This window comes from Gopherus flavomarginatus, chromosome 21, assembly GCF_025201925.1.
Source record: "Gopherus flavomarginatus isolate rGopFla2 chromosome 21, rGopFla2.mat.asm, whole genome shotgun sequence".
NCBI lineage: Eukaryota > Metazoa > Chordata > Testudines > Testudinidae > Gopherus > Gopherus flavomarginatus.
Genome location: NC_066637.1, coordinates 7,024,713 through 7,040,377, shown reverse-complemented (window position 1 = coordinate 7,040,377; position 15,665 = coordinate 7,024,713). Strand labels below are relative to the sequence as shown.

The 15,665-nt window shown below is 46.4% G+C and overlaps 1 protein-coding gene across 1 annotated transcript; it reads right to left on the bottom strand.

Annotated features, from left to right (window-relative positions):
- Positions 1–3,936: 3,936 nt before the first annotated feature.
- FNDC10 (fibronectin type III domain containing 10) lies at positions 3,937–8,721 on the bottom strand. The gene has a single exon (XM_050931940.1). The coding sequence runs from the start codon at positions 8,362–8,364 to the stop codon at positions 7,606–7,608; it is 759 nt and encodes a 252-aa protein (XP_050787897.1). The 5' UTR covers positions 8,365–8,721; the 3' UTR covers positions 3,937–7,605.
- Between the last annotated feature and the right edge of the window lie 6,944 nt (positions 8,722–15,665).

Below are 15,665 nucleotides of genomic sequence, written 5' to 3'. Positions count from 1 at the left end.
CACCCCTGCACGCCACGCAGTGCTACCAGCTTCAGGATGCCTGGCTGTGGAGATCCTGAGCCCTGTGCATGTGGACTGGAGGAAGAATATTGTCTCTCAGTAAACGTTCCCATTGTCACAGCGCAGGGCAGAAAAAGTTCTCAGGAGGCTCAGATTTGAATGCAAAATCACTGTCACTGGGTAATCAAGCTTTAATCCAAACTGACACCAATTTATTAGAACCATCATGGTGGTAATGCCTAGTGGCCCTGACTGAGATTCGGGCCCCATTGTGCTCGGTGCTGTAGGCACACACACACACATAGTAAGGACTGGTTCCTGTAATTAGACACAGCAGACAAAGGGACTATCATCATTCCCACTTCACAGATGGGGAACTGGGTCACTGAGGGATTAAGAGACATGGCCAAGGTAGGAGTCTGTGGCAGAACCAGAAAGTGCATCAGGTGTGATGAGGGCTCCAGCATGGGGCCAGGAAGGGTCTGGTACATCCCACCACAGCAAGCCTTGAGTTCAGTGCCTTAATTACAAGATCATCCTTCCTTGATCTCGCAGCCTCTAGCTGCCTTTCTTTCCATTCTATTTTACAATCAGGAGACAAACAAACAAATCAATAAGTAAAAGCCGTCCTGGAGTCTCTCTGTTTCCTCGGAGCTCCCTGACCTGGGGCCTGGTCAACCAAACCCCCTTCTCTCTACTCAAGGGCTGAATGAGTTAAAGAGGCCCAAAAAGAACAGGAATATTTGTGGCACCTTAGAGGCTAACAAATTTATTTGAGTATAAGCTTTTGTGGGTCCCTCTTTCATCCCTGGTGATAATCTTTCCAGGTCTGAGTTGAGACAGGCTTGGACATTGCAAGGGAAGCTTAAAAACCCCCACCACCCTGAAAACAGTGCAAAGACTGGATCCGTTTTTCAACTTGGGTGGCCCTCAAAGAGAGAGTGCAAATAACACTGGGGGGGAGGACAGAAGATGCATCTGCTCACAATTGGCCTGCAACAGGACTTTTATACAGGAACATGATAAGGTAGCTGTTATCTACCATTCCCCTCCACCCACCCCCTCTTCTTTCTACAACATTTTGGTGAAAAACAGCCTAGTGGTCTGCAACTCTGCAAGATTACTACTCCAGGTATCCATGGAAGCAAAGTACCAGCCTTTCCTTCACCACACAGGGAAGCAAAGCACATTGAACTTTCCCTTTAATGTAACACAAAACCTACTGTAATTTAAAAAAACCAACCCACCTTAGCCTGAAGCTGAGGCCATCTCTGCCTGGGGGTTGAGATGATTCAAAGGCAAAGTCAGTCTGAAAAGTTCCATTTGCTCACCTTTCCGCAAATACGGATTTTTCTCCCATTTAGCACACGGGCACAGAGAAAATTTGCTTGCAAGCATAATTCAGCCGCATCCTATTTTAACAGCTGCACACGTGGCCTGCAGACTGCCGGGTATTTGTGTTGAAAATTAGCAGCTAAGCCCTGAGTCCAAACACCCCTTAGACTGCAGCATTTGGATTTTTAACACCCCAGTTGCTAAGGCAGAGACAACACAGCAGAAGCTATTTCCATTTTCCCTCCATAATATTAATAGACAATGGTCAGCTCCCTGGCTGGCGTAAATCAGCACAGTGCCATTGAAGTCCATGGAGCTGTGCAGATACACCAGCTGAGGATCTAGCCCCAGCTCTTTAGAACTGTCCAAAATGGAACAGGATCAATCATACCCCTGCAGCATAAGCTGTGTATTTTGAAGAGACTGGCTAAGAATCTTTAATTTAATTGCCCCATTTTATACAATACAGTTTGTCTGGATCCAGTTACTATCAAGGCACATACAAGTAACATCTCCATTATTGCTACATAGGAATTTCCTTATTCATGCTGTAGAAAAAAATCAAAACGATCAATTGCAAATGGGTTATTATTGAACATGTTTTCTTGTTTTGCTCAACCATATACAAAGGGAGAGAATTATCTCATTTTTCCTGCCCCAACGCTGCAATATATTGTCAAGATTTAATCCACTGAGAGCCAATGAGAAGCCATTCGATATTGTTTTACACATCCCATCCATAATGCATAGAAATGAATGTAATGCTGATAAGATAAACCTTCTGGGAGTTGCAGCAATTCCCGCAACAGGATTAATCCTTTGTAGTACATCTTGTTGCTCTTGTTTCTTATCCCTCCCACCCAACATGCTGCAGAAATGCAATCAACAAAAGCAGATGTCATTGCTAGAGGGTCTCTCTTTATAGGGGGGGAAGATGTAGTAGCAGTGCATTTCCCCATCAGTATCTACCAATGCAGCTTATTTGAAAGAGCCACACATAAATCTAGGAATTAACTGATGTTGTTTATGCTAGCATAACTGAGATCAGGAGCTGGTTCTGTGAGTACATAGATTAAAGTCATTTGTGGTTGTAGGAGGCTTGGGTTTGGAGTTAAGAACGTCCCATTAAGAGGTTAGATTGGGATAGTTTCTATTTAAAAACAAAAGAGGTGTCTATCCTCACACTGATCATTTTGGCTCAGGGGGCTTCTCACAGGGGAAAGATCAGCACTATCAGATCTGATTGAAGGGCTAGGGCCATTACCTGTATGCTGGATTTACCTATATAGATAGCACTCTCTCTGGGGCAGGGGTTTTGTTTCTCTCCCTCAGTGTTTGGAAAGCGATTGGGGTACTACTACACTCCACATAAATAGCAGTTGACTTCACCCACTGCAGAAATTCAGCCACCTTTGGGATGGAGACTGCACTGGATGAACTACCAGACAGGGTTGTTTTGACCATGTTGTTATTAGTGGGGAAAGTGATTCAGTAGGGAATGTAGTGTGTTCAGAGTCTTTAGCGCATGTATTTAACTCCTCTTATTAAAATACGGTAGCTACTGTGATCCCCTCTTTACAAAGAAGTTCAAAGAGAAGATATGTGACAAGAAATTGTGTAATGTTTGTCCCAAACTATGGTTCATCAATGATGGATGATGAAAAAAGAAAATAGTTAATTTTTAATGCTCTTATTTTAAACGGCACATAAATCTGAATGGAACATTGAATATCAAGCCAAGTAAGAAGTAAATGGATTGGGCCACCGCTTCAGCTGAGTCAATGAGCATAGCTCCCTTGATCTCAACAGAATGATGCCAATTTACATCAGCTGAGGATCTGGCCCATTATTTGGAACATAAAACAGTTGTTAAAGCTGATTCTATTTATTAAAAGCAGGTTAGAAGTCAGATAGTCTGGATTCCAATCCAAATTCTGCCAGAATAGTTCTGCGTGACCTTGGACAAGTCACTCAATAACTTTTCTGTGCCTCAGTTTCCTCATCTTTAAAATGGAAATAAAAATACTTACAACTGCTTGCAAATTACTTGAGATCCTCAAATGAAGCACCGCTGCAATTCTAGCATACTGGCCAGAAATCAAACCAAAAATATGGGTGTTGAAAGTTCCAGCACAGCTGAGAACATACTTGCTGTACAGCTGAACCACCCGTGTTAATTTTTTTTAAAGGAAATATTTTTACAACTAATTTGCTGAGAAATGCACACAACAAATGCAGCACTACAGGGCCCAATCCAAAGCCCAGTGAAGTCCATGGGTGACTTTCTATTGACCTCACTGGCTTTTGTTTCAGGTTCGTAGACATGTGGGACACTGAACAAGAACAAAGAAAAATAAAAGGTGTGCACAGAAAACCTGTGTGTTGGGGGGGGGGGAATCTTTGTGCAAAAGTGTTATGCTAGCAACGTTTTCCATAAGGCAGCTGCTCAAAAATTCCATGTGTTTCTACCTGTATAACAATGTTGCAATAATTTTACAGCAAGCAATATAACTAGGACAACCCTTAGGTGGGTTTATCCACTACGTGGATCAGAAAGGACTTCTAACTCACCTGATCAAAAAAGGTATCAGTCAGACTCTATAATGTGTATATTATATTCTTTTAATGCATTAAGGTCAACTCCAAGGTGATACAAGGCTCATTAATTATATATTTAAAGTCTGGCAATTCATGGCAAGATGAAGGACAAGACAGCAACAGCGAGTGACGGAAATGGATAGAAATGTACAATATTAGTTCCACTCTACTAATCCTGCCTAGGATTGACCATAGGGTAGATGCATGCGAGGCCTTCAAATGAAACTAGGCCATATTCACTGTGGGTTTAAATCCACTGAATTTAATGGATTTATACAAAGGATGACATGACTCCACTAGGTACAACTTGTCTTAATATCCTTGAACTAATTTCAGATTATTTCACACATTATCTCTCTCTGGGGAAAAACGTGAATGAAATTGTCTGTCAGGGCTCATTCCCTGATTGCAATTATATTTTAAATACTGTCAGGTGGTTTTAAACCAAGGTTCAGAGGCAAGAAACTCATGAAGGGAAGAAGTGTAATTTACAGCAAGCTTCTTGTTAGAAGGAAAACATGAAGAAATAATGAAAAAGAGAGGTATTTTTGTCTGACAAAATACAGACCTTCAGCTCCTGACCATCCTTAAATTATTTCAGTCCTAAGGGAAATAAGTTTGCTTGCTGGATTAAAAACACACACGGGGAGGGAGAGAAATGTAGTCTGTAGTATGGCTGTGCTCATCTGATTAGTACAAATATTGTATTTTAACAGATCCTAGAGGGTTTCTACATATGCCTTCTACTTACAAGTTTTAGGTCATCCATACTACCTATGAAATGCCCACTGGGCATTTACTGATTATAAACATATTTGTTTATTCAGACAAACACTTTCGTTTCACATGTGATCTATTAATAATATGCTGCTACATAAACCCTATTTCCCCTCTACCATTACTTTTTTATGTGATATAATGTTAGATTTTTGTTATACCAGTAAACTATGTGGAGACAATACTAAACAAAAAGTAACACAGAAGCTCTAGGAAGGTAATTTACTCTATTTTAAATATATATTAAAATTCAAGTAATATTCAGCTAGCCTAGGTTTATTTTCCTATTAAATAGACAAACACTGTGGGAGGTACACATGTTCCTCTAACAGTTACAACAAAAACAGAAAAGCCAATATTAATGGGTCAAACTTTCAGTACTAAGGCACAATGTAATGAATAGTAGAGTTTAACTAAACTCCGAGTTTACTGTAGCATCGAGTGAATGGATTACAGCTAGTGTTCCTATATTAAAAATACTCAGCCACTACAGAACAGAATTCAGACTTTAGGAGGTGGTACCTTAGTAGAACAAAGGTGTATTGCATTCATAAAATGGGGTAGCGAAGACTGGTCACAGTAGTTATTATTGTGTATTTTTCACACCATTATAATTAAAGCTCAGTTCATGTTTCCGTTATGAATCCCAGTTTTCAGACTCTGTTAAATTGGCCTTTTTAAACTGCAGCAGGCAGAAACCTGAGACACATTGGCTAGAGCCAAACGTTTTTTTTCTAAAAAGTTACTTTTGAAAGGGCCTAGTGCTGTTGAAGCCAATGACAAAACTCCTGTTGATTTCAGTAGGGGCAGGCCTGGGCTCCTGAGTTGTTGAGCTGCTTAGCATAGGGCTTGATCCAAAACCCACTGCTTTCAATGGGAGTTTTTCCACTCAGCTCAGTGGACTTTGCATCAGTCCCCGAGTTTCTTAAGCTTTATGGATCTACTCTCTTTGGCCAAGTTTCAGGATAGCATTCCAATTCAGGAAAGCAATTAAGCACATCTAAATCAATGGGATTTAAGCATATGCTTAAAGTTAAACTTGTTTAGAGGCCTCAAATCAAAAAAGCACTTAAAAATAAGTTAGTTCACTTTTCAAAACTGCAATTTTTCTGGCACTTCAAGCAGATTCCTGATTTTTATTTTTAACTCACTGAGATATTTTAAGTTTGAAAACTGGGTATGGCTCAGGCAGAATAGCTGCTTTTTAATCTTTTTTTTTTTTTTTTACTAAAAATAGAAAACAAAATTCCAAACTTTTACATGATACACTTGGCAAATTTACTATTAAAACAAAAAGATCTTAACAACTGATCTGCAAATAAAATGAAGGAAAACAACTTCACAAAAAAAGACGGTACCTAACGATGCTGCAGAACAGGCTTATATCTCTGAATGCTTTAAATCAGCACTTATTAATATGCCTAATTTTGATCCTATTACTAACTTACTTTATTTTACTGTGAATTTTCCTATGTAACACCACTGCAAAACAATGCAACAATCTAGGTTATGGCACATAGTGTGAGGAGTTGGGGCTTTCTTTGTCCCATCTCTTTTATCCTCTTGTGGAATGTTTAGTTCTAAAAATCACAATAAAATGCACAAATCAACAGTATCTCGAAAGTTGCTTATAACCCAATCTTTCAGGATTCCATAGCAATACTTACTTTTCTATTAGTAATGTCTGCATGACCACGCCCAACCACAATTACATACCTCACAAATATTTCACAGTATAAGTTATTTATCACAGAACACTGATGTTCAGACACCTGAATGTGTGACTATTTCTCCCCTGCTTCTTTCTAAACTCAGTTTTCTTTAGCTATTTAAAACTTCCCTTGGTCTAGTTAAGACTGATCTATAGAAAGTCCTCTATGGAAAATAATACCACATACAACTCTAAAGATCTTTGAGTCACACAATGGCACTGAGGTCCCTCAGGTTGCTGCAGATCTGCTTTGGGTGATGGCACTGGTTTCCTCTGGATTTAAGTTGTCCTTGTCGCCGCTAACAGGAATAGAAAAGTTACAGGCTTTGGTAACCCCAAAGTGACGCTTTAATCAAAGTCTACCCCTACAGCACTGTGATCAATATGCATTTTGGAGTCAGCTAGGAAGAGAAGTGTCCATCACTACCCTTGATGGAGAGGGATCCACCATGCCCCAGCTGGGTGGAGGGTTCCAGGCCCCTAGCTGCAGAGGGAGCTCCAGGCCCCGGCTCTAGGGGCTGGTTCCATCCCCCTGGCTGCAGAGGGAGCTCCAAGGGAGGTGGCTTCCAGGCCCCTGGTTGGAGAGGGAGCTCCAGGCCCCAGCTCTAGAGGTGGGTTCCATCCCCTGGCTGCAGAGGAAGCTCCAGGCCTGGGCTCTAGGGGCTGGTTCCATCCCCCTGGCTGCAAAGGGAGCTCCAGGACCCGGCTCTAGGGGCTGGTTCCATCCCCCTGGCTGCAGAGGGAGCTCCAGGGGAGGTGGCTTCCAGGCCCCTGGTTCGAGAGGGAGCTCCAGGCCCTGGCTCTAGAGCTGGGTTCCATCCCCTGGCTGCAGAGGGAGCTCCAGGGCAGATCCCAGCCCCCTGGCTCTAGAGGTGAGTTCCAGATCCCTGGCTGCAGAGAGAGCTCCAGGCCCGGGCTCTAGGGATGGCTTCACACCCCTGGCTCTAGAGCACCAGGGCAGATTCCAGGCCCCACCTGCAGAGGGCACTCCAGCCCCTGGCTCTAGAGGCCGGTTCCAGGCCCTTGGCTGCAGAGGGAGCTCCAGGCCCGGGTTCTAGGGGTGGCTCCCCACCCCTGGCTCTACAGCTCCAGGGCAGATTCCATGCCCCCGCCTGCAGAGGGCGCCCTAGGGCCGGTTCCAGGCGCGGGCTCCGGAGCGCCCCCCGCCGGCTGGGGCCCCTGCCCTACGTGCCCCTCGTGGGGGCGGCGGCCCGGCCCCAGGCCGGCGGCATGAGGTTCTCGGTGATGTAGGCCACCAGGAGGCAGATGATGACGAGCATGACGCAGATGGAGCCCCCCACGGCCGTCATGGCGATGACGATGTCCCGCATGCTGGCCGGCTCCACGCTGAACTCCACGCACTCGGCGCGGGGCGCGCCCGGCCCGCCGGCGCGGTAGAGCGGCTGGAGGCACAGGCGGTAGCGCACGCTGCCGTGCGCGTCGGGCAGCAGGTAGTCCCGGCAGCTGGCCCCCAGCTGGACGCTGTCGCAGTGGAAGCGGGTGTAGGTGCCGTCCCAGGAGCAGTTGAGGGCGAAGCCCCGCAGGTCCCGGCCCGGCCCGCCGGGCGCCCCCCACTGCAGCAGGACGCTGCCGTTGCGCAGCACGTTGGCCACCAGGGCGCGGCCCGGCGAGCGGTGCGCCCTGCAGCTGGCCGGCGGGCACTGGAAGTCCCGGGCCGGGCTCCGGAAGCAGAGGCGGCCGCCGGCCTGGCCCTCGCTGAACACCTTGTACGGGCACCAGGGCGCCGCGCCGGAGCTGTTGGCGGGCGGCGAGGCTCCCCGCCGGCTCCGCCGGGGCAGGGCCGGCAGCGGGTCCCAGGCAGCCGCGGCGCCCCCGGCCAGCTCCCCGGAGCCCCCCATCAGCCTGCCCCAGACGTGCGCGGGGCGGCGCTGGCAGAGGCAGAGCAGGGCGAGCGACTGCAGCAGCGTGCCCAGGCGGAGCATGCTGGCCGGCCCGGGTGGCACCGCAGCCCTAGCAGGCGGGCAGGGGCAGCGCTCCCCGGGCCAGCTCACTCCCTCCGGCTCCGCGGGGACCAGGCATCCCAGCCAGGCCGGGCGGCCGGGAGCGTCCTGCGCCGAGCCCAGAAAGGAGCCTCCTCCTGGCGCGCCCGCTCTCCGCCAGCGCCGGCTAAGTTGGCCCCGGGAGTCCCCGGTGCAGGGAGCAGTCGCTGCCTCCTTCCTCCTCCCGGAGCGGCGGCGGCGGCAGGCGCCTTGCAGACCCGCCAACTTCCAGCGAAAGGGCTGCGCCGCCCCCCAGGCTGCTTCCTCCGGTTGCCAATGGAGAGCCGGCTCCGGCGTTAACTCTCCATGGGCTGCGGAGTACAAACCCGCCTGCCCTGCGCTTTGGCAGAGCGCAAATGGGGAGAGGATGGAGCCAGAAGCCGAAGGGAGAGCGGTTGATTAAACCAGAACCCAGGCAACGAATAGCTCAGATCCTCTCGTGTCCTGCAGGCAGGCACTGAACACTGTCAGGCTTTCAAGACGGAGGAAATAAGGCTCGCTCCTGCCCTCCAGCAACCCCCCCCCCAAAAAAAAACACCCAATCCCACACCCTTTGAGGCCAATGGAAAGATTCCCCTTAACTTCAGCTGGGTTTTAGATCGGACCCAGGGGCATTTGGATCAGGGTTCCCAGTTTTGGTCGGACCTATTGCTGGAGTTTTCATCACATGATGTAAGCTTTAATTAAAGACTCCAGGACAATCCTAAAGGGTTGACACCCCACATTTGGATCCTATCAACACCCAGTGTACTTTATGGAGAGGGATGAAGTCAGGGGCCTCTAGCCAAAAGTTCCATCTGTGTTTGACTTTTAAATTATCCCTGCACCTGCGCAGTTCTGCCAACAGTAGCAAGGAGAGGAGATTTGGACCAGTTTCCTTCCTGTAGATTCAAATCAAGGCTGGATGCCTTTCTGCACAATGTGCTTTAGTCAAACAAGTTACCAGGCCTGACAGAGGGGTAACTGCGTGAAAGTCTCTGGCCTTGCTTAGGAGCGAGGTTAGAATAGATGACCTGGTGGTCCCATCTGGCCCTTAAAATCTACAGAGCTGTGACTGAAATGGGGAGTAATGGAATTCCATTCCCTTTGGAATGAAATATCACTATGGATCTGTTTTTCACACTTAGCTCTGCCCTCATCCCTTTGCTGCATGTTGTACAGCAGTGGTTCTCAAACTTCTGTGCTGGTGACCCCTTTCACATAGCAAGCCTCTCATTGTGATGCCCATTATAAATTAAAAACACTTTTTTTATCTATTTACCACCACTATAAATGCTGGAAGCGAAACGGGGTTTGAGGTGGAGGCTGGAAGCTCATGACCCCCCATGTAATAACCTCCCAACCCCGAGGGGTCCCAACCCCCGGTTTGAGAACCCCTGTTGTACAGGGTAGGCCCAGTCCGGCTGGCACTTCCTGCCATGTAGCCCAGAGTAATCCCATTGATTGACGGCACTGTACTGGATGGGAAATGTTTGTTTGAGGGCCCTTTCCTAGGGAAAATTGTAGAAAGTTTCCCATTACTGCTCAGACTCATGCAGCTCCACCAGCGTTAGCAACATTGAGAGCTCTGGTGGAGACAGGTTGCAAGGCTGCCAGGTGTTTCTAACACTCCATCACCTAACCCTGCTTGGACCAGACTGATATTGACCCAATCTTAAAACAGAAATGCTGTTGGAGGGCCACACAGTAAGTGGATAGCAGGAATAGAACTAGGGTGACCAGATGTCCCAATTTTATAGGGACAGTCCCAATATTTGGGACTTTTTCTTATATACACAACTATTACTCCCCACCCCGTCCTGATTTTTCACACTTAATATCTGGTTGCCCTAAATAGAACCCAGGTGTTCTGCCCCCCTGGACCAGGCTACATAGACTCATAGACTCATAGGTCAGAAGGGACCAATCTGATCATCTAGTCTGACCTCCTGCACAAGGCAGGCCACAGAACCCCACCCATCCAATTTTATAACAACCCCTATCCCAGGACCGAGTTATTGAAATCCTCAAAAATGGTTTGAAGACCTCAAGCTGCAGAGACACCACCAGCAAGCGACCCGTGCCCCACGCTGCAGGGGAAGGCGAAAAACCTCCAGGGCACCTGCCAATCCGCCCTGGAGGAAAATTCCTTCCCGACCCCAAATATGGCGATCAGCTAAACTCTGAGCATGTGGGCAAGAGTCACCAGCTAGCACCCAAGAAGGAATTCTCCGCAGCAACTCAGTACCCATCGCATGCAACATCTCGCCGCAGACCATTGAGCAGACCTGTCTGGTGGTAATTCAAGATGAATTGCCCAAATTAACGATTCTATCATAACATCCCCTCCATATACTTATCAAGCTTTGTCTTAAAGCCAGGAAAGTCTTTTGCCCCTACTACTTCCCTCGGAAGGCTATTCCAGAACTTCACTCCCCTAATGGTCAGAAACCTTCGTCTAATTTCAAGTCTAAACTTCCTAATATCCAGTTTATACCCATTCGTCCTCGTGGCTACATTAGTACTAAACTTAAATAATTCCTCTCCCTCCCTAATGTTAACCCCCTTGATATATTTATATAGGGCGAGCATATCCCCCCTCAGCCTTCTTTTGGCCAGGCTAAACAAGCCAAGCTCTTTGAGTCTCCTTTCATAAGGCAGTTTTTCCATTCCTCGGATCATCCTCGTAGCCCGTCTCACATCAAGGTGAGTGAGTGGTATCTTGGTCATGGAAGTGTTTTTGTTTTGATTTTCTTATAAACTAAAGGTAATGCGTTTAGGTTTAGAATTTCAATCTTATTAAGCATGGCCCTGAGGACCAGGTAGGGTTTACTGGCCTTTCTGCAGAGGAATGGGGTGGGGGGGAGACTTGAGCACAATCTACGGAGTCAGACACAGGCTGGAAGAAAGGTAGGCAGTGGCATGGCTTGGCTACACCCATCATAGCAATTAGAGAAGAAAAAGGATGCCTTAAGACATATAGTCCAGTCCCTTGCTAGCTTAGGATATATCTATGCTGCAATAAATGGCCGTGGTTGGCTCCCGTAGCTGGCTCAGGCTGGAGCTGGGTCCTGTCTACACTGCAATAAAATATATGTGGCACCAAGCTTCAGAGTTCAGGTCAGTTGACTGGGGCTGGCAGGGTTAAAGGCTGCGGGGCTAAAAATTGCAGTGAAGATGCTGGAGTTCTCAGATGCTCCCCTCTCTTGGGGTCTCAGACCCCAGGCTCCAGCCGGAGCCCGAATGTCTACACTGACATGTCATAGCCCTGCAGTCTGAGCCCCGGGAGGCAGCTGACATGGGCTCTGAGACTCAGTGCTGTGGATTTTTTATCAGTGTACACATACCCCCAGAGAGACTTGTAATCCGAAGCCACTTCCAGTCACCAGAAGGACTCATCCATTCACTCAATCTCCTGGGGTCATCCATTTTCTGCAATACAGAGGGAAAGTGAAGACAACCATTGGTGGGGACATAACACCAGGCACACTTGCTTGACTGCATAATGCTTTCAGAAAGCTCTTGAAAGATCTATGCTGGGAGCATGTTCCTGCCACTCTTGCCATTGTCAAAATGTGGAAGCAGGAGATTCCTGAATAAAGGATGATAAAAATACACATGTAACCTCAACTTTTGAGGATCCTTTGCACAATTAAAGTGCTGGAAGCTGCTCTGAATCTTGCCTAACCACAGACTCCACCCAACACTATCATTTGCTCTGTTTTATAAACACCTTTATGAAGAGTCTTCAGAGGTTTTAAGCAGCAGAGAAGCCGGAAGTTACTACTGTACTTTCCCCTCCTCCACCAGTCTAGGGAGACTATTAATATTGCTGAAGGACAAAATGCTTCATCTTGTTATTGTTTTTTAACTGTGAAATACTTCCTGGTCCAACACTGGCCCGATCATTGCAAAATCTTGCAAGGAAGAATGTTCAAATTACCGTTTGTAGAAAAACTGTATTGTGATCAAGAATATGGTTAATGTTCCCTAATCAAGAGTTGAATGTTTTCTTTAGTGACGTTAACTCACTCAGCCCATATCACCCATATAACAGTGACCGTTCTCCGAACGTATGGTCTAAGCTGCATAGTATTAACTATATAGTGCTGAGAACGTATGGTTTCTTCCTCTGCCTCTCATCCTACACCATTAGTGAATAATGGTATGGTCCATATAGAGATTTATATTATCTCTTTGTCTATTATTTCTGCTGCTTTTGATGCCAAGAATTAGGTTTTAAAAATAGCTACCATTTGGTGTCACAGATAATGTGTGTGCTGCCCTTGCTGGCATGCATATATTATGGTCAGCATCAATTACATCATCAGTAATGCTGCACACGCATACACACAAGAGGAAACATCCAGGTGAAGTATTGGCTTCTGATTAATTAAGAACACAGAAAGGAGGGAAAAATCAATGTGTGTCAAATGCAAGCAGAGAGGGAATCAATGTTTAGCAAATGCAGGGAAAAATCAGCATGGGCTGAAGCAGATGAGATCAGAATGCAAACGGGAGGGCACAAAATGAGAATGAAAAGCCATTATAAGGAATGATGCATCTGAAGAAATGGGTTTTTTTACCCACAAAAGCTTATGCCCAAATAAATCCGTTAGTCTTTAAGGTGGCACCGGACTCGTCGTCATTATAAGGAAGTGGTCACAAGCATCCCTCTGAATGAGAAGAAAAGGGAATCTTAGCTTTGTTGTGCAGAATGACTGATATATGTATTTGAGACGTTTGTGCTAACAGCAGAATATGCAACAACTACTTAGGTGGAAATAATGTAATATGGAAAATGCAAGCAATGGATCCTAATATCAAAAAATACAGGAGTGAGAAATCTGGATAGATGAGTTTTTATGCTTTTTCCATGAGGAACATTTACTAGCTTGTGAAAGTTTGATGTATAACAAAAGTTAAAGCACTGAAATTTGATTGAATGTATTTTACTGCCTCAGAAAATGACTTGGCCTGAATTCAAGCAGTTAGTTGAATGCGTTCAAAGCATAATTAACTCCTGACTGAGATTTATTAAAATATAGCCTTGTTTTAAATGTGTTGAGCATTTATATGACCAAACTGTCTACTGTTGAGCCAGCTTCTCTGGGTGACTTACCTTTTAAATTGTTGTTTGCAGCGCTGTAGCCCTGTTGGTCCCAGGCTAGTAGCAAGACAGGGTGGGTGAGGTAATATTTTATTGGACTGACTTCTGTTGGTGAAATGTACAAGCTTTCAAGCTACACAGAGCTATTCTGCAGGACTGGGGAAGAAAATCCGAGTAAGTGGAATACAAGGTGGGGCAGATTAAGCAGGCAGTGTTCACACATGTTGTAGGAGATCACTTCATTTTAAGTGAGCACTGACCCGTTACACCAGGATGGGAATAGAAGGTAGTATGCGGCTAGAGGTGCCTCCTCATCTCAGGTCAGAGGCCAGTTGAGGAAAATTTATTGGCATTAAGGACCTGATAACACTTTACATAAAAGATGGGCTCTGAGCACCTGCCAGACACCCCCATTCCACCTCCCATCCTGCCTCCCTGAAGTCTGTGCAGCACTGCTGTTCGCTATTAAAACAGATTCCACTCAAAAGCTGGCTTCATTTTGGTGGTCAAGGGTGTGATCCTGTACCTGCCTCACAGGCGGCTTGTCAAGCGTAACTAAGAAATATTTGCAAAGTTTGCCATAGTTACGCCACCAGAGTCCCTGCGGTGTAGACATGGCCCTAGTCTGGGCCTTATTTTATGTCTCTGTTAAAACCTATGGGGAGGAGAAATAAATCAAACCAGAGAAGTCCTGTTAGTCTACTGCAGTAGAAGGGAGTGCCCTAGAATGCCTCAGAGCAGGCGTCCAGATTTGCTAAGGGTTTTGATTAACCACTCTGTGGCCAATATTGTAATATTGCTTCCTTTGAGCCTAATTCAGCTACTCTGCCTCTTGCTGACAACAGTACTTTAACCGCACAAAGAATCCCTTTCTGAGGGTACTTATTGTGTAAAATACTGCTCTGCGTGAGTAAAGGGTTTCCGAAGGAGACTCTTGGCTGTAAGGTTGTTAGAAGTGTTAGTCATTGAAGGAAGAGCCTTTGGAGACCCCTGAATACAGAATCGGCTCATAGTGAATTTGGAAAGAGTCATGGGGAGTGGTCTCCTGTTATTTACCATTTCTTTATACCTATGCCTGGTAGTTTCCCCTCTTAAATTCCAGAGCACCGGTACTCTGCCAGCCAGCTCCGAAACTTAGAGCATTGTAGGTATATGAGGGTCTTCCAGATGGGACAAATTTCCTTCCAGAACAATTATACCACCTTTAATTATGTAACACCTCTGGCTGAGCATTCAATTGAACACGTTGCTGTGAGTTCAAGTCCTCTTCAAGGGGACAACACACTGTGCTGTTGTGATCATCGGGCCTACAAATTGACCCTGTCTGGGAGCTCAACTGTGAAAAGTGAGTGAAAGTTCATAAAGTGTCACAATAACCTGTAACAACAAATATTGAAGGAAAAAGGTGTAAAAGGTAGACAGACTAAATGAGTCTAACAAAAAAACTCCTGCTGCTATAGCTCAAGGACCTTATTAAGATCATGCCTGGTAAACAAGAGAAGCATAAAACTGGAAATCAGTGACCCAAAATTGGTGTGAAGAAATTAGGCGGACAAAACAATGAGAGGACGGGCTGTTCCACCCACTGCTCCCTTTTGGCATCCTTCATCTAGGAGAGAAGTGGACACAGGTGCTGGTGGAATGAAAGACGAGAGAACAGGAAGGAGTGAACTTCACCATGGTGACTGCTGCCCTCGCCACCTCCTGGGCCCCAGGCTTCCATTGGGCCTGCACTATGCTGACCCTGAGACACATCCTGGCCAGAGAGAAGAACCCAGCTGATTTCGCCACCTCTGCTGGCTTTGGCTTAATCCCAGATGCCCCTTGAGCTGTGAACCTTTGTGGCCCTTTTCCCTTGTGTCTCTTGTTCCTTCCCTACCTCATTTCCGTTCTACGTCTCTTTTTGCCTTCTGTCTAGTAAGAGGCTGATTGTATATTTTGCAACTCTGCTGTGAGGCTGTGGCCAGGAAGAGGCAGCAAAAAGCCATGCCCTGCCTAGACAGCCCCATGGCAGGAGACATTTGCAGAGAGGCGAATAAGACCGTGTGCTGTGCCTGTGTTTTTCCAGCAGTGAGGTTGCAAGTGAAAGTCAATATCAGAGACAGAAGCTGCACTTAACACTGTGACCTCATACCAACCTGAAATGTGCCTGTTT